The sequence below is a fragment of the Symphalangus syndactylus genome, chromosome 18, assembly GCF_028878055.3.
Source record: "Symphalangus syndactylus isolate Jambi chromosome 18, NHGRI_mSymSyn1-v2.1_pri, whole genome shotgun sequence".
NCBI lineage: Eukaryota > Metazoa > Chordata > Mammalia > Primates > Hylobatidae > Symphalangus > Symphalangus syndactylus.
The window spans coordinates 57,853,849-57,880,275 of record NC_072440.2 but is presented as its reverse complement, the minus strand read 5'-3'; the positions used below and the strand labels follow the sequence as shown (position 1 = coordinate 57,880,275).

Below are 26,427 nucleotides of genomic sequence, written 5' to 3'. Positions count from 1 at the left end.
TTATATATAGTCCAGTTAAGGGGAAAAACCTGTCTGTAATTTATCTCATTGAGTACCAGTGTCCTGATTTTGATGGGAAGTAATTCCTAACCTGTCTAGGGTGTTTCTCGAATAGGATGGGAAATGTTTATCTAAACTTTCTAGTGGTGTTAATTGCAGCTGTGGGAAGAGCTGGAACTAAGGTTATGCAGTTTGGATTTTTTAGCATAGAATTTTGAAATTGAGGCCGGGCGCAGTGGCTCACGCTTGTAATCCCAGCACTTTGGGAGGCCGAGGCAGGCGGATCACGAGGTCAGGAGATCGAGACCACGGTGAAACCTCGTCTCTACTAAAAATACAAAAAAAATTAGCTGGGCGTGGTGGGGGGCGCCTGTAGTCCCAGCTACTCGGAGAGGCTAAGGCAGGAGAATGGCGTGAACCTGGGAGGTGGAGCTTGCAGTGAGCCGAGATTGCGCCACTGCACTCCAGCCTGGGCGACAGAGCGAGACTCCGTCTCAAAAAAAAAAAAAAAGAATTTTGAAATTGTGAGATAATCTTCATGTATTAAGGCCATTACATTTTTTAAAACAAGTATGATCTGAAAGTTAATGTGGCCTAGATCTGGCCTTTGGAATCGTTAGATCATTTTACTGGAATGAGACGGAGTGATTTATAGGCAAATTAATGGTTCTCTAGAGCCATGTATCACATTGTCGTTGGTTGAGAAAGCCCCATCATGACTATGGGCCTAAAAAGATACATGTCACTCTAGTATAGAGACTAGTAGCTTTGATGAGCTGGAGATTGCACTTAGTAATAATGTTTGTATAAAATTCACAGTTTATAGGGTGGCCTTCTTATCTCCCTTAATCCTCCCAAGAACTTTTGGGGTATAAAAACACCAAAATTAAGCCTGGTGAGCAAACTGTGAACAAAACTAAGCAGGAGCCTAATTGGTAGTGAGTGGGTTGAAGCACACATGCTGCATTTTTCCTTACCTCATACTGCCTTTACACATGAAAGTTATTGGATAGTCATTGGAGGGAATACATAGAAATACACTTCTCTTCTAGGATTTTTAAAAATTAAACTTCAGAAGAAAGGGGCTATATAAGCCTCAATTCAATGGAATTCTTAAGAACTTTTAATTTTTACGTTGAACAAAAGTTCTGGTTTGTGTAATATTTCTTACCACCTTTTTCCTTCAAGTTGTCAGCACATAGTAGGTGTGTTTTCTTTTTTTGCCACTGGTCTTTTTTTTTTTTTTTTTTTTTGTCATTAAATCATTTTGCTCTGTTGATTTTTGTTCATTTTGCTTGGCTGCTTTTGTGGGTACTACAGATTAATTAAAAGGTTATTTATTAACCCAGTGTCTATTGCTGTAATCCTTAGCATGACAAGGCCCTAACTGTTGCTGCACAGTTTTATGACATGAGTTATTGCCCTGATCACTTTTAGTTTTTTGTTTTTTTAATTGCCCTCCTTGTAAATCTTATAGATGTTGTGTCATGTAGTGGGGCGTAATCGGTATATGAACGGTAGGGTAGATGGTATTAGATTCTAATTAAATTTAAATAAATGAATGCCTTATGTGGTTGACCTTAGGACTCTGCAAAAAACTTAAGCAGTTCAGATGAACAACGTGCCAACTCAAAAACTGTTTTTGCTTAGGGCTTCCTGTTTTCTGAAACTTTTGACAAGGACGTTGCTATCTCTGTGTATGATTTTAGAATTTCGTTTTAATATTTGAGGTAGAGAAGAAAGAGTATTATTATACTCTGTGCTACAAATGGTGATTATACAAAAGGAAGCTGGTACTTGTTTCTGGCCAGTACGTGAGGACACTTTAAGGCCGTAAATCTGAACTAAAATGGGCAGTCTTGATTCAGGATTTATTTTAAATATGGAAACTTTTTCTTTAGTGAGATGTAGACTTTTTTTTCTTTTTTGGATATAAATGCCAGCACCTAGACCAAAGTTTTGTTTTGTTTTGTTTTTTTAAGATAGGGTCTCTCTCTGTTGCCTAGGCTGGATCTTGTCTTACTGCAGCCTTGACCTCCCAGCCTCAAGCAGTCCACCCACCTCAGCCTCCCAAGTAGCTGGGACTAAAGGCTCACACCACCATGCCCAGCTAAGTTTGTTTATTTTTTGTAGAGGCGAGGTCTCACTATATTGCCCAAGATGGTCTCTAACTCCTAAACTCGAGCAGTCCTCCCACCTCAGCCTCCCAAAGTGTAAACCAAACTTTTTATTGCATGGCTTAATTGTACCCATTGACCATGAGGAAGAAGAGTCCAGCACCAGGAATGGTTGTAACACCTCTTACAGGAAAGGGACTCTAGTTAGGAGCTGCAGACTTTCGTGGTTTTGGTCATGCTCCACGCCGAAGTCCCGAAGAGAAAGGCATGGATCCTGCCTGGTCTGGCAGAGGCAGGAGCTAGGGAGAGAATGCATCTTGCTTTGCAGCATACATGTGAGAGCAGGTCTTTTCTGACACCTGGTTAGTGAAATACTGAAGGGGAGGAGGGACTCTAGGGTTTACCTCCAATATTGCTGAGCAGGAAAAGGCCTTTTGCTTGTGGTAGGTAAGTAAGATGAATGGAGCTGAGTAACTTGATAACCAGGCAGGAATCTGCTTTATGATGTGAAAACACTACCTTTTAAATGTTTGTTTGGAGCAGTATCAAAGTTTAATTTTAAATAATTTACAAAAAAAGGATAACCTGTGTTAAGCAACTATAATTTATAGTTTATCTTTATTGCTCGTGTGCTCAAGTAATTAAGCTTGTGCTTCACATGATGTAGTGCTTGGGACCAAAAGAAAGTGATTAATTACTACCCAAATTACAGGTTTTAGTGCTAGAACTAGTACCTGGATCATTTTTTAATTATTTTAAAATGCTATGTCATTTGCCTTTTACCTTTTTTTCTGGGATGTTTTATTCCTGCTTGAGGGTATTTTGGGGTGTGTAAGTTTGTTTACAAACTTGTTAAGAAGACCTGCTAGCAAAATCAGTACAGACTTGGCAAAAACAGACTTGTCTCCTATTCACAGCGTTCAAGAGGGGGCAGAAGGAACCCTGTTTTCTGTAGCATGACATGCCATTTCTGTTAGGTGTGGTTTTAGAGCAAATGAGACAGTTACTTTACCAAAAACTAGGTACATTCAGAGAACTTAGGCTTTAAATACCAGTTTGTTGCTACTCTTGCGGAAGGGAGAGTATTTAAAGGGATTCAATACCTGATGGTTTAAAGTAAGTGGTTTACAAATTGTTCTGATAATGAGTGTCTAGGCAGATCTCTGAGGGGGCCTGAAATCTGACGCAGCTCTCCTTTGTTCCAGGTTATACTACTCCAACTGCCCCCCAGGCATACAGCCAGCCTGTCCAGGGGTATGGCACTGGTGCTTATGATACCACCACTGCTACAGTCACCACCACCCAGGCCTCCTATGCAGCTCAGTCTGCGTATGGCACTCAGCCTGCTTATCCAGCCTATGGGCAGCAGCCAGCAGCCACTGCACCTACAAGGTAAGGCCACAGTCCCCTTAATGTGTCAGTCTCACGTTGGAGGGAAAGAAAGCAACTATGTACACTTAAAATAATCCGTGGTTTACTTCTTTATTAATGGTTGCTTTCATATACTCTCAGATGTTCACTGTTACATTAATTACAGTAACTGATGTGCTAGAACATACCACAGAAATACTCTGCATTTAACAGTGAAATTGGCTGGGCGCGGTGGCTCACACCTGTAATCCCAGCTCTTTGGGAGGCCGAGGCGGGTGGATCATATAAGCTCAGGAGTTGGAAACCAGCCTGGCCAACATGGTGAAACCCCGTCTCTACTAAAAATACAAAAAAACTGGCCGGGTGCAGTGGCTCACGCCTATAATCACAGCACTTTGGGAGGCCGAGGCAGGGGGATCACAAGGTCAGGAGATCAAGACCATCCTGGCTAACACGGTGAAACCCTGTCTCTCCTGAAAAATACAAAAAATTAGCCAGGCATGGTGGTGGGTGCCTGTCGTCCCAGCTACTCCGGAGGCTGAGGCAGGAGAATGTCATGAACCCGGGAGGCGGAGCTTGCAGTGAGCCGACATTGCTCCACTGCACTCCAGCCTGGGCGACATAGCAAGACTCTGTCTCAAAAAAAAAAAAACCAGAAAAATTAGCTGGGTGTGGTGGCGCATGCCTGTAATCCCAGCTACTGGGGAGGAGGCTGAGGCAGGAGAATCACTTGAACCTGGGAGACACAGGTTGCAGTGAGCCAAGATGGCGCCATTGTACTCTAGCCTGGGCGACAGAGCAAGACTTCGCCTCAAAAAAAAAAAAAAAAAAAAAAAAAAACAAAAGTGAAATGGTGCCATCCAAGGGCCAAAATGAGGAATGGCACTGAATAGATTCTCTGGTTTCAGAATGACCTTTTCGGGTAGGAGAAGGCTATTGTTTTTAAACCCAGAAGTAGAGAGAGAGAGAGAGAGTGTGTGTGTGTGTGTGTTTGTGTTTTCACTCAAAACAGCATAACTGATAGAATTGTACTTTTGATTCTTTTTTCTTTGGTTTCATTGACCCTGTAAATGGGTAACTGCTTTCTCTTTGGCAAAAACATGGTAGTTCACACAGGCAGGAGGGGAAGGGAGCATCATGTGAGTCAAGAAATGGTCGTATGACCTAATTGTCTGGAAAGGACATATCCATATTCAAGAAATCAAACATTACTGTCTCGGCTTAAGCAGTTGACATGACTTTCTCTACATTATATAGAGGCTTAATCTAAATATTATAGGCAAATAAAAATTCTTAACTCGGTATCCTGCTATAGGATGAACAGAGCTCATACCCCATGACTGGTTAGCAGGTAAACAGTATAATTATTACTCAACAAAAATTTTAGATCTTTGCTTTAGACAGTCACTTAAAGTGGCTTCTGTATACAGTCGTGAAAGGACATTGAATTCTGGTTTGAAAGAAAACGTTTTAGGGAATAAACAAGAAATCAACTTCTAACCTAGACATATCTGCTCTAGAGGTAAGAAATTAGCTCTGACAAACACTCGTGAAATTACTTTTAAAATGCACAGTGAGTAATCAGAGCCACTTGGTAATTTACCCTTGGTAGACCACCTTTGCAGTAGCTAAGTTAAACTTAGTGGCTTATTCCTGAAAGGGCCTCATTTCCGAGTGTCATCAGATGTATGAAGTCCCATTTGATGCTCTGATGCAACAGTATATCCAAGCCATATCTGGAGGGTTTTATATATGAATTGGGTTTTGATAAGTCCCTTTTTTTTTCTTTTCACTTGTTACCACTTTAAAACAGCTGTCTGTCTCATAATCAGTGGCAACTGCTTTTTTTGACTGGAAAAGGGTGTGGGACCTATTTCAGCTCAGGAAAAGTTAGTACTTCACACCCTCTCTGGTTTTTCTGGGTTGGTTGGTTGGTTGGTTTGTTTTTGAGATGGAGTGTTGCTCTGTTGTCCAGGCTGGAGTGCAGTGGCGAGTGCACCCACCACCCAGGTCCAAGCAATTCTCCTGCCTCAGCTTCCCGAGTAGCTGGGACTACGGGCATGTACCACAATGCCCGGCTAATTCTTGTGTTTTTAGTAGAGGCAAGGTTTCACTATGTTGGCCAGAGTGGTCTCGAACTCCTGACCTCAAGTGATCCGCCTGCCTTGGCCTCCCAAAATGCTGGGATTACAGGTGTGAGCCACCGCACCCAGCCTGCCTGTTGATTCTTTGGACTTTGCTTAAAATATTAGTAGCTCTAACTCAGTCTGCTGCAGCCTTGATGTAAACTGTTAGGGCCAAGAGGTAATAGAAACCCCTGGAGTTTTCCTTGGAATTGAGATTAATTTTCATCATTTAACAGGGATACTTACTTCCAGGTTCATCCGAGCAGGGACTTGGGAGGGGTCTCTTTGCCTTACTCTAGTGTTTCCATTGCGGAGACTTTGAGCCAAGTTAGATTAATTTATGGCATCCCAGTTTAGGAAGTGATTTTTTTCTGGTTGATTGGTTGGGTGGTTTGGTCGTTTTTTTTTTTTAAGATGGAGTTTCGCTCTTGTCCAGGCTAGTGTGCAATGACACAATCTCGGCTCACTGGAGCCTCTGCCTCCGGGGTTCAAGTGATTCTCCTGCCTCAGCCTCCTGAGTACCTGGGATTACAGGCGCCCCACCACCCTGCCCAGCTAATTTTTTTTTTTTTTTTTTTTTTTTTTTTTTGACGGAGTCTCGCTCTGTCGCCCAGGCTGGAGTGCAGTGGCGCAATCTCAGCTCACTGCAAGCTCCACCTCCCAGGTTCATGCCATTCTCCTACCTTAGCCTCCCAAGTAGCTGGGACTACAGGCACCCACCACGATGCCCGGCTAGTTTTTTGTATTTTTAATAGAGACAGGGTTTCACCGTGTTAGCCAGGATGGTCTTGATCTCCTGACCTCGTGATCCTCCCGTCTCGGCCTCCCAAAGTTCTGGGATTATAGGTGTGAGCCACCGCGCCCGGCCAATTTTTTGTATTTCTAGTAGAGACGGGGTTTCTCCATTTTGGCCAGGCTGGTGTCGAACTCCTGACATCAGGCAATCCACCTGCCTTGGCCTCCCAAAGTGCTTGGATTATAGGCATGAGCCACCGCACCTGGCAGTTTGTTTTTTGAGATAGAGTCTCTCTGTTGCCCAGGATGGAGTACACGATCAATAGCTCACTGCAGCCTTCACCTCCCATGCCCCAGCAGTCCTCCCACCTCAGCCTTCCAAGTAGCTGAGACCACAGGCATGTACCACCATACCTGGCTAATATTTTTCTATTTCTGTAAAGGTAGGGTCTCCCTATATTACCAGGCTGGTCTGAAACTCCTGGGCTCAAACCATGCTTCTGCCTCAGCCTCCCAAAGTGCTGGGGTTTTGTTTGTTTTTGAGACAGAGTCTCGCTCCATCGCCCAGGCTGGAGTGCAGTGGCGCAATCTTGGCTCACTGCGAGCTCCACCTCCTGGGTTCACGCCATTTTCCCGGCTCAGCTTCCCGAGTAGCTGGGACTACAGGCGCCCACCACCACGCCTGGCTAATTTTTTTTTTTTTTTTTTTTTTTTGTATATTTAGTAGAGACGGGGTTTCACTGTCTTAGCCAGGGTGGTCTCAATCTCCTGACCTCGTGATCCCCCCACCTCGGCCTCCCAAAGTGCTGGGATTATAGGCGTGAGCCATTCTCGCCTGGCCTTGGCCTGGTCTGTTTTTAAGAAATGAGAAACATAAACCCACAAATTCTCTAAGTTTATGATGCCATGGACTCATGTTACTCCAACCTAAAACTTACATTATTGTTAATTTCTAGTCTTCAGCAGTCCCCTTTGAGAAAAAGCATTTATTCCCTAACAGATCACTTCTCCCAGACCACCTAAACTGGTAGCACACAATATTGCAATGCTCTTTTATAGCGTTTACTGTGATGAATGGAGCATATTAATGTCTCTCCTGTGGATATGATTGATTCTCCCCCTTCCTTAGCGTTGTCTTCAAGCAAATATAGCTGGACCGACACTGAGTTTGATGTAGTTTACTTTAGGATTGTATTTATTATTGTATTTATTTCCAGGCTTAATAATAACATTGCTTATTGTTCATAGATTTGTAGCATTCTTACCCAGGAGTTTTTTTTTTTTTTTTTTTTTTTTTGAGACAGAGTCTCGCTCTGTTGCCCAGGCCGGAGTGCAGTGGTGCAATCTCGGCTCACTGCAAGCTCCACCTTCCGGGTTCACGCCATTCTCCTGCCTCAGCCTCTCCGAGTAGCTGGGACTACAGGCGCCCGCCACCACGCCCAGCTAATTTTTTGTATTTTTAGTAGAGACGGGGTTTCACCGTGGTCTCAATCTCCTGACCTCGTGATCCGCCTGCCTCAGCCTCCCAAAGTGCTGGGATTACAAGCGTGAGCCACCGCGCCCGGCCTCCCAGGAGTTTTGTGGTTGACCAACCACACAAAAAAAATCACTTTTTAATTTTATTTATTTTTTATTTCTCCTCTTAGACCGCAGGATGGAAACAAGCCCACTGAGACTAGTCAACCTCAATCTAGCACAGGGGGTTACAACCAGCCCAGCCTAGGATATGGACAGAGTAACTACAGTTATCCCCAGGTGCCTGGGAGCTACCCCATGCAGCCAGTCACCGCACCTCCATCCTACCCTCCTACCAGGTCAGTCTACTTTTTGTGGCAAAACAAAAACAGTGACAAAACAGTTTTTTTCAGGTTGTTGACCAGCTTGCTTTGACCTCTTCAGGTAAGGTACGTTATCTGACTGTCACAGTGATAAGTCATCTGACCATACTTGGTTACATTAAAGCCTCAGTTCTAAGGTCCCATAGTGTTGCCTGGCAGCTAATAACTATTCCTTTTTCTTTTTTTTTTTTTTCCAAGACGGAGTCTCTCTCTGTTGCCCAGGCTGGAGTGCGTAGCACTATCTCTGCTCACTGCAAGCTCCGCCTCCTGGGTTCATGCCATTCTGCCTCAGCCTCCCAAGTAGCTGGGACTACGGGTGCCCACCACGCCCGGCTAATTTTTTGTATTTTTAGTAGAGATGGGGTTTCACTGTGTTGGCCAGGATGGTCTCGATCTCCTGACCTCGTGATCCACCTGTCTCGGCCTCCAAAGTGCTGGGATTACAGGCGTGAGCCCCCGCGCTTGGCCTAGCTAATAACTATTCTTTCTTTTTTTTTTGAGATGGAGTCTCGCTGTCGCCCAGGCTGGAGTATAGTGGCGTGATCTCGGCTCACTGCAGGCTCCGCCCCCCCCGGCGTTCACACCATTCTCCTGCCTCAGCCTCCCGAGTGGCTGGGACTACAGGTGCCCGCCACCTCGCCTGGCTAATTTTTTTTTTTTGTATTTTTAGTAGAGACAGGGTTTCACCGTGTTAGCCAGGATGGTCTCCATCTCCTGACCTCATGATCCGCCTGGCTCGGCCTCCCAAAGTGCTGGGATTACAAGCGTGAGCCACCGCGCCCGGCCTGTTTTTGTTTTTTGTTTTTTTTGTCCCCGAGTCACCGAGGCTGGAGTGCAGTAGCAGATCTCAGCTCACTGCAAGCTCCACCTCCCGGGTTCATGCCATTCCCCCAGCCTCAGCCTCCCAAAGTGCTGGGATTACAGGCATGAGCCTCCGCTCCCAGCTGAAAATGACCATTGTTATAAATGGGAGTGGCGATTAAGAGAAAACTCTTTAAGGATTATACAGATGGTTGTTATAATATTTCCCCCTTCCAGCTGGGCACGGTGGCTCATGCCTGTAATCCCAGCACTTTGGGAGGCCGAGGTGGGCAGATCATGAGGTCAGGAGATGGAGACCATCCTGGCTAACATGGTGAAACCATGTCTCTACTAAAAACACAAAAAAATTAGCCAGGCATGGTGGTGGGCACCTGTAGTCCCAGCTACTCGGGAGGCTGAGGCAGGAGAATGGCATGAACCCGGGAGGCAGAGCTTGCAGTGAGCCGAGATCGTGCCACTGCATTCCAGCTTGGGCAACAGATCAAGACTCTGTCTCAAAAAAAAAAAAAAAAAAAAAAAAAAATTTTTTTTTTACCCTCCCATTTAATGTTTTATTCTGAACACAAAAGTATTTGCTGACTTGAAATTCAAATTGTCGATGTGTAGAAAGTAACTACTGTTTTATGGATGTCTGTGTCACATGGTGGGAATGTCTCTTTTATTCAGGGGATTTGAAATAACAAGCCTCTTCTTTCTAAAAAGCTTTTTTTTTTCTTGTCTCTCTTTCAGCTATTCATCTACACAGCCGACTAGTTATGATCAGAGCAGTTACTCTCAGCAGAACACCTATGGGCAACCGAGCAGCTATGGACAGCAGAGTAGCTATGGTCAACAAAGCAGCTATGGGCAGCAGCCTCCCACTAGTTACCCACCCCAAACTGGATCCTACAGCCAAGCTCCAAGTCAATATAGCCAACAGAGCAGCAGCTACGGGCAGCAGAGTGAGTTGCTAAGAGAGAAAACCAAATAAGAATGAATGTGTTTGGAGTTTTTTTGTGGGGTTGATTTTTTTTGTTGATTTGTTTTTCTTTTGAGATAGAGTTTCACTCTTGGGGCCGAGGCTGGAGTACAGTGGTGCAATCTCAGCTCACTGCAGCCTCTGCCTCGTGGTTCAAGCAATTCTCCTGCCCCAGCCTCCCGAGTAGCTGAGATTATAGGCGCCTGCCACTATGCCCAGCTAATTTTTGTATTTTTCATAGAGATGGGGTTTCACCATGTTGGTCAGGCTGGTCTTGAACTCCTGACCGCAGGTGATCCTCCCGCCTTAGCCACTCAGAGTGTTGGGATTACGGTCATGAGCCACTGCGCCCAGCCATGTTTGGAGTTTTTGAACAGGGGGAATATTCTTTACCATTGTTTGCTTTTGGAATCCAGGACACATCTTTAGGGCATGGCATTCCAGCTAACATCTTGGATGCCCCAGCGAAGATTTCAGTGCTTTTTTCCAATTTAATTGTTTTTAGTATGCCTTGCCAAAAAAGAAAAGAGATACTGATTGATCAGAAAAAAATGTTTTAGACTGCTAGCCGTGCTGTCTTCAGGGAAGTTGTATGCAGTGAGTAAATCCAACATCGTTTTTGGCCTCCCTATCAGTCATTAATGTAAAGTGGGGAGGTAGCTATTGCAGGCCGCTATGATTTTGATAGTCAAGTAAAAGCTATGTTTTTTTGTTGCTGTTTGTTTATATCCATTAAGGGGAAAAATGGCCAGGCATGGTGGCTCACACCTGTAATCCCAGCACTTTGGGGGAGGCCAAGGCAGGAGGATCACTTGAGACCAGGAGTTTGAGTCCACCCTGGGCAACATAGACCCTGTCTTTTTAAAAATAAATAATGATTCTTTAAGCAAATAGAGAAGGAAAGAGGGAAAAATAATCCTCCGCACAGAATATTTGCACTTCTTCTGTATGGAGAGAGGTAACCAAAACACATTAATTATCTTCAGAATTTAGTTTGTACCAGGATCGTTGCTCTTTTTAAATTACATTCTATCCACGGGGATTTCTCAGCAACCAAAAGAAGTAGTTAGTGTTGATTTATGGAGCTCAGCCCCTAGCAGTGTGCTAAAGCCCTAAGAAACCTGGCTCTGTTTTCATTTCTTGAGATTAGCTCAAAAGAAGCTGCTTTTGGAGACATCTTAGGATATAGAACCCTATAAACTATATGTTAGCCAGAGGGCTTCTTTTGTTGTTATTTAGAAGCGGTTTATTCTAGGCTAACTATATAAGGTTATTTCACCTGTGATGAACCAGCAGTTTTGTTGAACTTAAAAGAGCCTACCTATTAAGGGTGCTTTATCGTGATGTAAAGAATGGTGCCTTGGTTAGTGCCTTGGAATTGAGGATTTTGTGATTCCAGGAGAAAGTACATCTGGCAGTGGTGTAAATGCTGGTCCATGGCTTACAGATGTGACTCTTTCCTCAGGTTCATTCCGACAGGACCACCCCAGTAGCATGGGTGTTTATGGGCAGGAGTCTGGAGGATTTTCCGGACCAGGAGAGAACCGGAGCATGAGTGGCCCTGATAACCGGGGCAGGGGAAGAGGGGGATTTGATCGTGGAGGCATGAGCAGAGGTGGGCGGGGAGGAGGACGCGGTGGAATGGGGTAAGAGCAAACCTTTTCTCCTTTTACCTAATTTTGTTTCATCCATAGGATTTTCAGTGGAAAGAAGGGACTGAAAGACATAAGAAATTAATTTCTGCATTTCCATGGACAATCTGTTGAGCTCAAGCCATCTTCTAAAACATGGAAATGTCATCTTTGTGGCATATATTAAGTGGCAGTTTATTTTCTTTCCCTGCCAGTATACTTCGTTGGGTCGGGGAGAACAAAGAATGGTTTTGAAACCAGAGCTTTCAGTTCCCTTCATGGTTTCCAGAGGTGAGAAGCCTCTGTGGGTAGTAGATTTGGGATGGAACACACACAACCCTTCTAATGACCCTAAGTTTTTAACTAACTGCCTTTGAATGGTTGTCTTGAAATACCTGGTGTATATACTGCAGAAAAGGAATGCAGCTGTTTTCCACAGTGTTTGTCCCCAACTTCTGTTTGTACTCAGAATCGTTGAACATATGAAGATTTTGGTCCCATAATCCTTAAACTATAGCCTGAGGTGCACCTGATTACATAGAGTTTGGATGGAGCACAGAAAAATCCAATAGCATTTTGCAGAGTAATGTATATAATTATAGGCTCACTTCCTACTGGAGATGTTGAAAGTCTAAATCGGTTTGACCATTTTGATTGATGGCACAATCTGGTTTAGAAAACTTTGTTTAGATCAATGACATAACCCTGCTGCCTCTGCCTGCCCTTCCCCTCCCTTCTCCCATCCCCTTTTCCCTATCTGGTGTCTGTACTTTGATGAAGGTGAGCTATAATATTGGTGGTTAACATAATCCAGAAGGCTTAGTTCTGTGTGTGTTCTGTCCCTATATAAACTGGTAAAAAAAAAAAAAAAAAGTTATGCAGAATGTTAGATATTTACATTTGATTCGGTGTGCCACTATTCAAGGAAAAATTAGCATTTTTTAAAAAATAGAATGAACTTCAAAATTAAAGTTGATCTTTAACTTGCATAGTAGCAAATACTCTTTACTACTGAAAGATGATACTATTTTGCATATTCTGCATAACTTTAAGAAAGTCTTTAGTGAAATCTTTATTGGAAGAAAGTCATTTGACAACAGGCAAAAATTTAATGATTTGGTATGAAGTAAAATCAGTCTTCTGATTTGGAAAATATTATAAAGGTTTCACTTCTTTTTGGATGTTTTAAAATAGACATAGACACTTGAAAGTACTATCATCACGTCTCAAATCACCTAGAATTCCTAGTATTTTTAAATTGCAAAGACAATTTCAAGTTTATTTAAATACTCCAGAAGTTATAATCCTACTAATTGTGCTAGACTTTGCTAGTAGAGGGGGCCCCTCTTTCTGGATGAGAAGTCTCTCCTGCAGCCATAGAAGAGACCGTGGCTTTCCCCATAGGTTTTTCAACAGACTGTGAAGCAGTCTGTTGGATCCTGTGGGGATAGACGGGCATTTCCCTCGTTCCCCCCCTTTTTATTGTGGTGTGGTGATGGTTTTCAGTGTCTTCTACAGGTAAGGCACTCAATGTTGTTAACATGCCCTTTTTCATTGCCTCAGTATTTTGATATTTTCATTGGCTGTTAAACGTGGAAACTTTTTAACATGCTTTGTCGCATTTATATGCTACAGGTTACAAAGTGAGAGCCTTGTATACACTTCAATACTTAAAAAGTACCCGTACTCAGTACTCAGCCGGCAGCATAATGAAAAGTGGGACTAGACACGGTGTCCATATGGAGAGGAAAAATATACATAGAATATTTTTAACAAAATGTATTCATTGTATAAATGGAATCCTTCTGTAACTTTGGTAACTGCATACTTGTTGTTTGGTAATGAACCAGAGGAGGTATAATACTCTAGAATTGTGTAACATTAAAGTGTAAACTTTTGTGTTTAAAGAGAGAGAACATTTTATGGTGTGTACTTTTAAAAAGGCAACAAAGCTGCATGCAACAGCTTGAAATTGTATATTCAGGTATTAAAGGTGCAATACTGGTTAGAAAAAACTCAGGGCCTCCCACTGGGGAGCTGCCTTTATTTAATTTTAAAGAAAACAAAATCTAACCCAAAAAGTCCAATTCAATTTCCCTCTCCCCTCTTTAAGTAATTTTACACGGCCATAGTCATTATTCTAACTGATATGTCTATAAAGTTGCACCCCCAGTCCGTTGAGCCTTGGTATTTGTTGTAAATTCTCCTTTCACAGCGATTGTTAAATCTATTCGTGCCCTGAGATGTGTGGCTTTATGCTGAAGATTGGCTGGATGCGTCCTCTGATGTGTGTTGTAGGAATTTAATGTGGCTGTCTCCTGCTTTATTATACTGTGACTTGTTAGGAAACCCTGGGCCTCATTTGGCTCTCCCTTGGGAGAGGTTGAGGGTGCACCTTTATGAACATGGAAAGGTTTATCACAGCAGTTAACCCCCACTTGCTCCTCCCCTCTATACCAAGCTCTTCTGGTTTTTCACCTGATGGGGTGGGTGTTTGGGATCTATTTTTTCTTCCTAATTTGCCAAGTATTGCACTATTAATACCAGCCCCCGAAATGAAAGGAACCAACCACACTGGTGTGTACAATCAGACAAGCAAGGTTGTATATTGAGGAAATTTGAGCAAGCTGCCCTGAAGAAAGGCATAGTGACAAGATGAGAGAGATGCATTGTTTGGAGATGTGTTTAGCCAGTGCCCTTCTTCCCCACGAGCCCCCCCAAGGCTCAGAGCGGTACTGGCTTTTAAAGGGAAAGGCCTTCATTTCTTCGTTTATCCCCCCAGCAGCGCTGGAGAGCGAGGTGGCTTCAATAAGCCTGGTGGTAAGTTTTTGAGTATTACCATAGATAGTGTTTTAAAAAAATGCAGTCAGTTTTTAGAAAACTATAATTTTTTTATTAGTTTCATAAGTGGTTTAAAAATGATCTATACAAAAGAGACTAATGGGTACTGCCGGCATTGTCTTAGGGGTAATAAGGTTAACCTATGGTTACAAAACAAAGGGTAACTTGAAGTATTGAGTAACTGCTTCTGTAATATGGGGGAGAATAAATTTTTAAATTTGGTTTATTTAGAGGAAAAAATTTGACTTAAATTTAACACTGATTTGGCACATAAGCATTGAGTGTATTTGGTTAATGGTTTAGAAGCAAACCAGCAAAGAAAAAAAAGCAAACCCTAGCAAACCTTTCACAAATGTTAAAGAGGCACTGCTCCATTTTAGCAGTGCGGGTCATTTTGAGTTTAATGAATCCCCATCAAATGGTGGTATAGTAGATAGCTATGTGTGTTTGTAAGGTTTGTAGCTTGCAAGACGTGCACTAATAATATTTTATATGATCTTTCCTGGTTGGCAGGACCCATGGATGAAGGACCAGATCTTGATCTAGGTAATTTTGAATTCTAGTTGTGCTTCATATTGTGCTTTATAAATTAATGGCACAGAGGTAAATGCATGCCTAGAGTTCAGCAGCCTTATAGACCAGTGTGATATTCTTGTTGTCAATGACAGTTTGGGAAACCTTTGTGAGCATCTACTCATAATTGCCTTAAGTGAAGTAAACCAAAAGTTTGATAGCATTCTTCTTAGTATGCTTGGTAGTTTTCTTAGATTTATGATGAATATCCTTGGGCAGTAGTGATCAGGTAGTTAAGAAACCCCTATAGATGCATGATAATAATTCTCCTGTCTTGTTTTCTCTGAAAGGCCCACCTGTAGATCCAGATGAAGACTCTGACAACAGTGCAATTTATGTACAAGGATTAAATGACAGTGTGACTCTAGATGATCTGGCAGACTTCTTTAAGCAGTGTGGGGTTGTTAAGGTCAGTAAAATCATAACCAGGTCATCTGGCAGAACTTTAAACCACAGAGCATTTTAAAGAGATTGAATTGATGTTGAGAGTTGTTTTCTAAGGTTGCCTTTGCCTGACTTCTTTCTAGATATCTTATGGTTTGTTCCTTTAAAAAAAAAAAAAAATTAGCCTTTTTTTTGAGATGGAGTTTCCCTCTTGGTGCCCAGGCTGGAGTACAATGGCGCAAGTCTTGGCTCACTGCAACCTCTGTTCAAGCGAATCTCCTGCCTTAGCCTCCCAAGTAGCTGGGATTACAGGCGTGTGCCACCAGCTAATTTTGTCTCTTTAGTAGAGATGGGGTTTCACCGTGTTGGTCAGGCGGGTCTCAAACTTCTGACCTCAGGTGATCTGCCCACCTTGGCACCTCCCAAAGTGCTGGGATTACAGGTGTGAGCCGCTACGCCCAGCCTTCCCTCCTCCACCCCTAGGGACAGAATCTTGCTCAACCTCAGCCTCCCAGGTTCAAGTGATTCTCCGGCCACAGCCTTTTGAGGTAGCTGGACTTACAGGCACATGCCACCACGCCCGACTAATTTTTATATTTTTAGTGGAGATGGATTTTCGCCTGTTGGCCGGGCTGGTCTCGAACTCCTGGCCGCCTCAAGTGATCCACCTGCCTCAGGCTCCCAAACTGCTGGGCTTACAAGCATGAGCCACTGCGCCCAACCTCAAATTACTGTGTCTTTATGCTAATTCTTAATAGCTAGTAATGCAGATTTTCCTTCAGGGATTTTGACTGTTTTTCAGTTCTTGCTCTTCTGTATTAGAGTTAGTTTATGAACTCCATAAACTTCAAAACCTTAAAACCCCAATTGAATATTTACTAAATCTATGAAGTAATTTCAGGAGAATTTACATTTTTGTAATAGTGATCTTTTTTTTCCCATGAAGATTTTATTTCTCCATTTATTTGTTTGTTTATTTGCTTATTTATTTATTGATACGGTCTCACTGTGTCACCAGGCTGGAGTGCAGTGGCGTGATCTTGGCTCACTGCAACCTCTGGCTCCTGGGTCAAGTGATTGTCCTGCCTCAGCCTCCTGAGTAGCTAGGATTACAGGTGCCCGCCACCAGGCCCAGCTAATTTTTGTATTTTTAGTAGAGATGGGGTTTCACCATGTTGGTCAGGCTGGTCTTGAACTCCTGACCTCAGGTGATCTGCCGCCTCAACTCCCAAAGTTTTGTGATTGCAGACATGAGCCACCACACCTGGCCTGTTTCTATTTATGATTTATTTTATTTTACTTTGAGACAGAGTCTCACTCTTTCACCCATCTGGATTGCAGTGGCACAATCTCGGCTCCCTGTAACCTCTGCCTCCCGGGTCTCCTTGCCTCAGCCTCCTGAGTAGCTGGAATTACAGGAGCCTACCACCACCCCTGGCTAATTTTTGTAAGTAGAGATGGGATTTCACCATGTTGGCCGGGCTGGTCTTGAACTTCTGACCTCACGTGATCCACCCGCCTTGGCCTCCCAAAGTGCTGGGATTACAGGTGTGAGCCACCACACCCAGCCTATTTAGATCTTCAGTGAAGACTATCGATTTCCTTAAAGGTCTTGCAAATTTTACTAGTTTTACTTCTAGGTTTCGTTTATTTTCAAGTTGCTGTGGTTAATGGTCTTCGTTAAATGACGCTTTTCTGGTTATTACTGCTGTATAGAAATACAGTTGATTTGGCCGGGCGCGGTGGCTCACGCCTGTAATCCCAGCACTTTGGGAGGCCGAGGCGGGTGGATCACGAGGTCAGGAGATCAACACCATCCTGGATAACACGATGAAACCCCGTCTCTACTATAAATACAAAAAATTAGCCAGGCTTGGTGGCAGGCACCTGTAGTCCCAGCTACTCGGGAGGCTGAGGCGGGAAAATGGCATGAACCCGGGAGGTGGAGCTTGCAGTGAGCTGAGATCGCGCCACTGCATTCCAGCCTGGGCAACAGAGTGAGACTCCGTCTCAAAAAAAAAAAAAAAAAAAAAGAAATACAGTTGATTTTGGGCAGGCGCGGTGGCTCATGCCTGTAATCCCGGCACTTTGGGAGGCCAGGGCGGGCGGATCACGAGGTCAAGAGATCGAGACCATCCTGGCCAACATGCAACATGGTGAAACCCCGTCTCTACTAAAAATACAGAAATTAGCCGGGTGTGGTGACACGCGTCTGTAGTTCAAGCTACTCGGGAGTCTGAGGCAGGAGAATCACTTGATCCCAGGACGCAGAGGTTGCAGTGAGCTGAGATGGCGCCACTGTACTCCAGCCTGGCAACAGAGCAAGACTCCATCTCAAAAAAAAAAAAGGAAATACAGTTCATTTTGGTAAATCTTATATAAGGCGATTTCTCCCTACTTGTAGGTGTGTGTGGGCACAGATATCCCACACACCTCAAAAGTAAAATGCTTTTAGTGTCTACTGTCATATTCTACCCTATGCAAGACTCCTTTTGTTTTTTTGCTTTTTTTTGAGATGGAGTCTCGCTCTGTCGCCCAGACTGGAGTGCAGTGGCACAATTTCAGCTCACTGCAACCTCCGCCTCCTGGGTTCAAGCCTAAAGCCTCTTGAGTAGCTGGGATTACAGGCTTGAGCATATTAAAAAGACTACTTTTTACTATGTATATAATATGTAGTTTATTCAGGAATGTGGAGTTTATCCTGGTTAAGAAAGTAGTATTTACCATCAAAATTTTGGAAATAAAGATGTTAAAATAGATTTCCAAGCTGGGTACAGTGGCTCACATGTGTAATCCCAGCACTTTGGGGGGCCAAGGCAGGAGGATCCCAAGGATTGCTTGAGCCCAGGAGTTTGAGACCAGCCTGGACAACAGAGTGAGACTCTGTCTCACAAAAAAGAAAACAGTGCATTTCCGCATTATTCATACCACAGTTTTGCCATATTTTCTTTTCAGTTTTTAGGTATCATGTTCCTTTTTTTTAAGTCAGAGGTATCAATATATATATCCTGTTGTAATCTTTTTTAAGCCCTATAACTAGATTGCTCTTGTATTACTGGATATATGTAAACAATTACAGACTAAACTGATCGTGTGCATATATAATGCAAAAAAGTACACATGAAGATACTCTTATACAAGGTGGCTCCTGAATTCAAGTCAACCACATCTGATAGCTGAAAGACTAGTCATCTGTTCTAACTGGAGGAAGTAGTGGCTGTGTTAGACTAACCAAGAATCCCTGTAGTTCACTCACAGCCTGTACACTGTACTTCACGGTTTAAGGATAATTTTCTTTATGCCAGTCATGTCTTACTTAGTGGTATCAAAGTCTGACTACCCCTATGAGGTGGCTGTGCTCAGTGGGTACCTGTCTGGGTGTAGAAAATGCCAGGGCAGGTGAACCAGCATCAGAAAATGGCTAAGGCAGGAGTGGGGCCTATCCTGTTCACTTCCACACTTTGGTCTACTTTGGTTTTTATGATAAAGCAGGGATGGAGGAGAAAATAACAGGATTCTGAAAAACTTAAAAGCGGAGAAACAGTTGACATTTAGTGACTTACTACATGTGAAAAATTAGTACTTTTCCTGGATTTTGCCTGGACTTTTTTCTCCCAAATTAGTATGTTCTAGTCATGCCTAACTATGCTATTCTTTGTCTAGATGAACAAGAGAACTGGGCAACCCATGATCCACATCTACCTGGACAAGGAAACAGGAAAGCCCAAAGGCGATGCCACAGTGTCCTATGAAGACCCACCTACTGCCAAGGCTGCCGTGGAATGGTTTGATGGTGAGATGTACTCACTGGCGTTCTTAATCTCCCTGGCTATAGAGTATGGCATGAGGGAGAAACTTGTGAACCACAGGAGCAAGAAGACCTTCCATCTCTTCTGGGGGAGGTAGATTGCCGGTCTCCCTTCAGTAGTATTAGGACCCAGCCATTGACCCTGGATTTGGAGATTCCCTTTATTTTCAGGCATTAGTATTACAAATCAACCTCGCTTAAAGTGGCAAACACTTCTCTAAGCACAGATTTTCAGACGGTACAGAAAACCCTTCAAAAGAACATCTTAGCCATTGTACATTTGCATATAGATAAATATATATATTTAAATAAGGCCTTGACATTAATGCTGGGATTTCACTTCAGACAAAACCAACTTGAAAGCATTGAATGACTTGGCCACGTCCAGTGGCTTGCACCTGTAATCCCAGCACTTTGGGAGGCCAACATAGGTGCATCGCTTGAATCCAGGGGCTTGAGACCAGCCTGGGGAACATGGCAAAACCCTGTCTCTACAAAAAAAAATACAAAAATTAGCCAGGTGTTGTGGCACACTCCTATACCTATAGTCCCAGCCACTCAGGAGGCTGAGGTGGGAGGATCACTTGAGCCCGGGGAGTTTGAAGCTCCAGTGAGCTGAGATTGCACCACTGCACTCCAACCTGGGCAACGGAGCAAGACTGTCTCAAAGAAAGTGTCAAATAACAAGTCCTGGTTCTCTTTTATTGGCCATGCAGTCAGCTTCCCACCAGCTTATTTTCTTCCTTTTGGTAGACAGTGTTTTTTTTGTGTTTTTTTGTTTTTTTTTTTTTTTTTTTTTTTGAGACAGTCTCACTTTGTCACCCAGGCTGGAGTGCAGTGTTGCAAGCAATCTCAGCTTACTGCAACCTCCACCTCCCAGGTTCAAGCGAATCTTGTGCGTCAGCCACTGGAGAAGCTGCTGGACTACAGGCGCATGTGAACACGCCCAGCTAACTTTTGTATATTTTAGTAGAGACGGGGTTTCACCGTGTTGGTCAGGCTGTAGGGAGGTTTTTAAGTATATTTAAGTATGGCCTTTTTCTGGCCAGGCACAATGGCTCTTGCCTATAATCCTACCACTTTAGGAGGCCAAGGCAGGAGGATTGCTTGAACCAAGGAGTTCACGAGCAGCCTGGGCAACCTAGCCAGACACTGCCTCTACAAACAATTTTGTAAAATTAGTCGGGCATGGTGATGCATGCCTGTAGTCCCAGCTTCTTGGGAGGATTGCTTGAGCCAGTGAGATTGAAGCTGCAGTGAGCTGTGTCACTGCACTCTAGCCCGGGCAACAGAGTGAGACCCCCATCTCAAAAAAAGCCTTTTTCTGGCCTTGTCAGTAAAGATCTTGGAGAAGATTACAGGCAGACCTAACGCATCTGGGTGTGGTCATTTGATGATGTCGTGGAGTTGGTGAACAGGGAGTATAGGGGAGTAATTGATGCTCTGTTGTCTTGTTCCAGGGAAAGATTTTCAAGGGAGCAAACTTAAAGTCTCCCTTGCTCGGAAGAAGCCTCCAATGAACAGTATGCGGGGTGGTATGCCACCCCGTGAGGGCAGAGGGATGCCACCACCACTCCGTGGAGGTACTTTTTCTGAGCTCCTGTGTTGCATTAAAAGGTTTTCAATACACTTCATACCCTTGAGAAACCTGATTATTAGAGTGAAGAAATATAAAATTGTGTGTAGAGTCAATACTAGACTATTGAGAGCTAACAGTGAATGTTTGTGGGAGTAAAAGGAAGAACTTGGGAGGCTGGAAGCCACTCTGCCTGTCAACTCCAGACTGCCATTTATTCGGCTTTGGTTGTGTCTGTATAGACATGCCTACTCCTCATAGAATTGTGGGAGTTCGGCCGGGTGCGGTGGCTCACGCCTGTAATCCCAGCACTTTGGGAGGCCGAGGCAGGCGGATCACCTGAGGTCAGGAGTTCAAGACCAGCCTGGCCAACATGGTGAAACTCCCTCTCTACTAAAAATACAAAAATTTGCCAGGCATGGTGGCGCATGCCTGTAATCCCAGCTACTCAGGAGGCTGAGTCAGGAGAATTGCTTGAATCTGAGGGGCGGAGGTTGCAGTGAGTCAAGATCGTGCCACTGACTCCAGCCTGGGCAACAGTGCGAGACTCTGTCTCAAAAAAAAAAGAATCGTGGGAGCTCTGTTTCTGTAGAGCACGTGGAACACGCTCCTCACAGGGAAGGGGGCTGATGCCTGAGCCGCACGGAAACACGGGACAGGTGATGGGGAAATGACAACAGTGGTATTTGTGGGTTTACTTAGTGATTTTTATTTCCCATAGCAAATCTGGTGCTACAGAGAAATGATTTGCTGTTTCTTGTTGTAGGTCCAGGAGGCCCAGGAGGTCCTGGGGGACCCATGGGTCGCATGGGAGGCCGTGGAGGAGATAGAGGAGGCTTCCCTCCAAGAGGACCCCGGGGTTCCCGAGGGAACCCCTCTGGAGGAGGAAACGTCCAGCACCGAGCTGGAGACTGGCAGTGTCCCAATCCGTATGTACTTGTCTTGGCAAATTGATACCCTGTGAGTGAAGCCACCCTTCCCTCACCCCATCCCTACTGTAGAGTGGATTGCTCTGTCTAGAGTAACAGAATAATGACCCTGATGGCTGGTTAGGGACACTAGTCTGCCATTCACTGAATGCTTCAGAGCCTTCTGAAGATTGATTTGACCTGTCCTGTGGGTGCAGTGCTGCCTGAGGCTGTGCCCTAAAGCCTGGGTGTACATAGATCCTCTTGATAGTGTGTACCTGTTCACACACCACCTTTCCTTATCTTCCTTAGTTCAATTGGTGATTTCTGCTGTGATGTAATTGTATGCAGGGGTTGTGGAAACCAGAACTTCGCCTGGAGAACAGAATGCAACCAGTGTAAGGCCCCAAAGCCTGAAGGCTTCCTCCCGCCACCCTTCCCACCCCCGGGTAGGTGCAGGTTTCATGAGTGTCCCTTCAGCTTCCTGGTGCTAAACCTCTTTTCTTATTTGTGGGCTTGGTAAACTGCAGCTGCCCTCTGCTTAAGAACCTTGAGTTGTTGTGTCGTCATTTCTAAATTGTCAGCCCGATGCTGAGATTGAGTGAAGTATCTGGTTTGTTTCTGCTGTGAGAGAAGGAAGCAGAGCAGCTTCCACAGTGTCCACAGGGCCTCTGCAGCCACCCACTGACTGCTTTCGCCCTGCTTTTCTCACCTTAGGTGGTGATCGTGGCAGAGGTGGCCCTGGTGGCATGCGGGGAGGAAGAGGTGGCCTCATGGATCGTGGTGGTCCCGGTGGAATGTTCAGAGGTGGCCGTGGTGGAGACAGAGGTGGCTTCCGTGGTGGCCGGGGCATGGACCGAGGAGGCTTTGGTGGAGGAAGACGAGGTGGCCCTGGGGGGCCCCCTGGACCTTTGATGGAACAGATGGGAGGAAGAAGAGGAGGACGTGGAGGACCTGGAAAAATGGATAAGTAAGTGCTGGTGAAAAGCAGCTGTGGGCCGCCAGGTACATTAAGAGGACAGCCCCTCCCAGCTTGGTTGGAGCAAGTCCTCATGGCGCTAGGAAGCTTGTGCTAGTGCTTGGGAGGAGTAGTCAGGAAGGGGCACCTGGGGTCTCTGGAAGGGCTTCCTTACCCCTTCCCATTCTAACCAAAGGGCCCTCTTTACCTTGCAGAGGCGAGCACCGTCAGGAGCGCAGAGATCGGCCCTACTAGATGGAGAGACCCCGCAGAGCTGCATTGACTACCAGATTTATTTTTTAAACCAGAAAATGTTTTAAATTTATAATTCCATATTTATAATGTTGGCCACAACATTATGATTATTCCTTGTCTGTACTTTAGTATTTTTCACCATTTGTGAAGAAACATTAAAACAAGTTAAATGGTAGTGTGCGGAGTTTTTTTTTCCTTCTTTTAAAAATGGTTGTTTAAGACTTTAACAATGGGAACCCCTTGTGAGCATGCTCAGTATCATTGTGGAGAACCAAGAGGGCCTCTTAACTGTAACAATGTTCATGGTTGTGATGTTTTTTTTTTTTTTTTTTTAAATAAAATTCCAAATGTTTATAAGCAGTCATCCTTCTCGGCCTCTGTTCCACAGTCACTGCGTGTCTGCTGGGAGCATGCTCCCACCCCATCCAGGAGAGGGGTGCCTTCCAGATAAATGGTTTGTTCAGGGGTCGTGTGAGGGGAAATGTGAAGCAGTTGTGATATGGAAACAGACTGTGGCCCTGATGCAGCCTCTCAGAGACCCACTAGTGTCCAAAGGTTCAAGGAGAGATCCAGGTAAGCGAGGCACAGGAAGAACTGGAAATAACTTTGCCTTCCATGGGCTCACAGATCAGGCACTAGGAGCATCTAAGGGGCTGCTCCCTCAGGTGAGGGATGATCTCTGTCAGGCGGACTAGGTCGGGCCCTCATCCCCAGCACTACTTCTGGGCATGCATTGTGTGCACCTCTGCTGTTTCCTTCCCTGGTCATTTCCTGTTCTAATATGTGTTTGACTCCCTACGTTTGGAAAACCCTCCCTTAACCAGCCATCATCCCCCTCCCTCCACCAAACCATCTTCCTGGCCCTTTATCCAGGAAGTGCATGGAAAGCTGTGTCCACTCCTCCCTCTCTGGAACCCACTTCATTCTTTGCCTGCACTAAAACAGCTGTCAGTCACCAACCCCATCTAATGTTGCCAAATCAATGGTCATTCCTTCTCTGTTCTCCCATCTCCTTCATTGCTTCCTTTTTCTCCTATCCCTAAATGCAGGAGGGCCCAAGGCTAGCATTGGGCTCCCCTGAGCCCCCCCACTGCCTGGCTGTCCTTTCCATGCTTTAGCCCTTTCTCCCTAGGGCCAACTCGGCTTGGGTGCATGATGGGTGTAGAGCAGGGCTTGCTCTTGCCCCATCCTGCCTACACCCCAGTTCAGCAAACACACACTTGCCCCAAACCTTGGAGTCATCCGTGACCCATTCTCAAACCCCAGCCCCCAATCTAGCTCTCTTCCAAATCCAGGACAGTGCAAATCCACCCACAGCCCCCACCTCCAGGACGCCACCTCACTGGGTTCCCTGCTTCTCCCCTCAGTATCTCCAGCCCTTCCTCAGAAGCCAGACCAAGGTTTGTGGGGTTTTTGTTGTTTGAGATGGTCTTGCTCTCACCAAGGCTGGAGTGCAGTGGCGCAATCACAGCTTCACCTCCTGAGCTCATTGAGTAGCTGGGACTACAGGTGTAGCACCCGGCTAATTTTTTTGATGTTTTTGTAGAGACCAGGTCTCACTGTTGCCCAGGCTGGTCTCAACTTGGGCTCAAGTGATCATCCCACCTTGACCTCCCAAAGTGCTGGGATTACAGGCATGAGCCACCACACTTGGCCCAAACCAACTTGACACGGGAGGTCATCTCCAGTCTCAAAACCATTTGGTGGCTCCAAGCATGCTTGCCATGCCCCAAAAGACCTCTGGGACCCCAGCTGCCCTGCTCTCCCTTGCACACCAGTCTAGCACTGTTCCTCAAGGGGCCGAGGACGCTCTCACTGCAGCCTTGGTGTGTCAGAGCCAAGATGCACACATGAGGCCCAAACTCGACTAGGGCATCACTGGGCCCCTGCGTCGTGCCAGGCACTGCACTAAGTACCTCCGTGCGTTTAATTCCTAATAACCTTCAAGGCAGGTAACATAGGACAGCCACATCTCAGCTGAGATGGGAATAGAGAGGTCAAGGGAGGACTTGCAATTGAGAGACCGAATTGAGCTAAGGGCGGTCGCCCTCCAGACCCTGCACTCTCACCCTCCCACCAACCCACTGTATACAGGCACCTGCTTCTGAAAAGGATGGGTGCTCTGACATGACCCCCATGCTGCCAGCACTAAGGGAAGACAAGCAGCTTGCTCTGGAAGCTGCTACTGCACAAGCATCCGTCGGACTCTGGCATTGCATAGGCTCCCCAGGAGTAGCCTCACGTCCCTGCTCTGAGAGGGGTTTGTCACTGGCACTAAATAGCCCTGGTAGAGATGTTTACAGCAGGCATGTCTATTTTTCTCAGCCCAAAGAAATTTCTGGACGCTCTGGGCACAGATGCCCTCAGGCAGCATGGATTCCGAGCCTGTCTCAAAGGGCTGCACGAAGCTGGCTGATGCCAGGGCATGAAGGAGGTGGGCAGGGCAGAGAGCAGAGCAGGTGGAGAAAAAGCCTGGCCTCTATCCACACCCTGCTCAAACTCCCCAAAGGCACCTAGACTAAAAGTTGCCAACACAAACTTGAGGTCCCACGAGGCCACATGGCACAGGCCTGGGCAAAGGTGGCGGGGTCCATGGGGAGACTGATCTATGTCCACAGGGAGTAGCTCCCCTGCTCGACGGGGAAGAGCGCAGGGCTGCAGCAGCAGCTGTGGGGCTGAGGACATTGCAGTCTGACAGGGACAACAGCTGGCCCTCGTGCTGTCCCCTCCTGCCCCACTCCTGACAGATCTGCTAGGCGCAGGGCCGGCAGTGAGGACAGTGTGACGCAAGCAGGTTGGAAAGAGCCCACTTGGGTTTTCCAGTTTTGCATCTCTCTTGTGGAGGGCACTGGAGGCAGCTCAGGGTCACCTGTCCCACAGCCAGAGCAGGAGCTGACCAGCAGGTGTCCTTGGAGCTGAGCCCACACCTGGACACAGCAGCCGGAAGCCTCCTGCGAGTCCCTCACTCAGCCTGGGCTGTGCTCAGAGCCTCAGTCCAGACTGGAGAATTTGGAGTTCTAATCCAACCAGTGCCAGAGGTTCCTGGAGCTGCTCGGTAGCAGGGCTGTGCGCCACAATGAGTTTTGCCACAGCCATCATCTGACCTCTAGCTGCAACCAAGGCCAAGCAGGCTGCTGGCTGGCACCCAGCAGTGGGTGCAAGAAACTGGCTATGTGCCCTCTGGCCAAAGGCCAGAAGGAGCCCACATGGGAGCCACAGCATTCTGTGCACAGAGATGGGTGGCCTCAAGGGTCTGTGCAGATGGGCTCAGGGTCTGTATAACCCAAACCTCCTGTCCCTCCAGCAGTTTCTGTGGTTTCTCTTGGTCCTGCAAGGAACAAGGGAGACCATGTAGAGGCTGAGGCTTTCCCAGAGGTGGCCCCACAGGCCCGGGGCCACCACACGACACAGGGGGTCAAAGCTAGGGTCCACCATGCCCTTGGCCAGGGGTCTGACCCCCCAGTGAGGTCTGCACCATAGCAGCTACATGTCCTAGAATCAGGTGGGAGGCTGATCTAGAACAGGC

At 45.7% G+C, this 26,427-nt stretch overlaps 1 protein-coding gene across 39 annotated transcripts in view; it reads left to right on the top strand.

Moving 5' to 3' along the window:
* EWSR1 (EWS RNA binding protein 1) overlaps positions 1-23,076 on the top strand; it is a 29,810-nt gene extending 6,734 nt beyond the window's left edge. For 4 of the 39 annotated variants that reach the window (XM_063623379.1, XM_055254386.2, XM_055254383.1 and 1 more), the window contains 13 exons: positions 3,323-3,509; positions 7,996-8,163; positions 9,739-9,950; positions 11,433-11,613; positions 14,384-14,418; positions 14,953-14,985; positions 15,303-15,421; positions 19,060-19,189; positions 20,665-20,787; positions 21,547-21,709; positions 22,040-22,137; positions 22,406-22,658; positions 22,862-23,076. In XM_063623379.1, coding sequence (XP_063479449.1) covers positions 3,323-3,509; positions 7,996-8,163; positions 9,739-9,950; positions 11,433-11,613; positions 14,384-14,418; positions 14,953-14,985; positions 15,303-15,421; positions 19,060-19,189; positions 20,665-20,787; positions 21,547-21,709; positions 22,040-22,137; positions 22,406-22,658; positions 22,862-22,901 — 1,742 coding nt within the window. In that variant the 3' untranslated portion in view covers positions 22,902-23,076. Of the gene's footprint in view, positions 1-3,322; positions 3,510-7,995; positions 8,164-9,738; positions 9,951-11,432; positions 11,614-11,813; positions 11,890-13,233; positions 13,506-14,380; positions 14,419-14,952; positions 14,986-15,302; positions 15,422-19,059; positions 19,190-20,664; positions 20,788-21,546; positions 21,710-22,000; positions 22,138-22,405; positions 22,659-22,861 lie in introns of those variants that run through there. The other 35 variants (XM_055254377.2, XM_055254381.1, XM_055254378.1 and 32 more) reach the window with 19 other exon arrangements.
* The last annotated feature ends 3,351 nt before the right edge of the window (positions 23,077-26,427 follow it).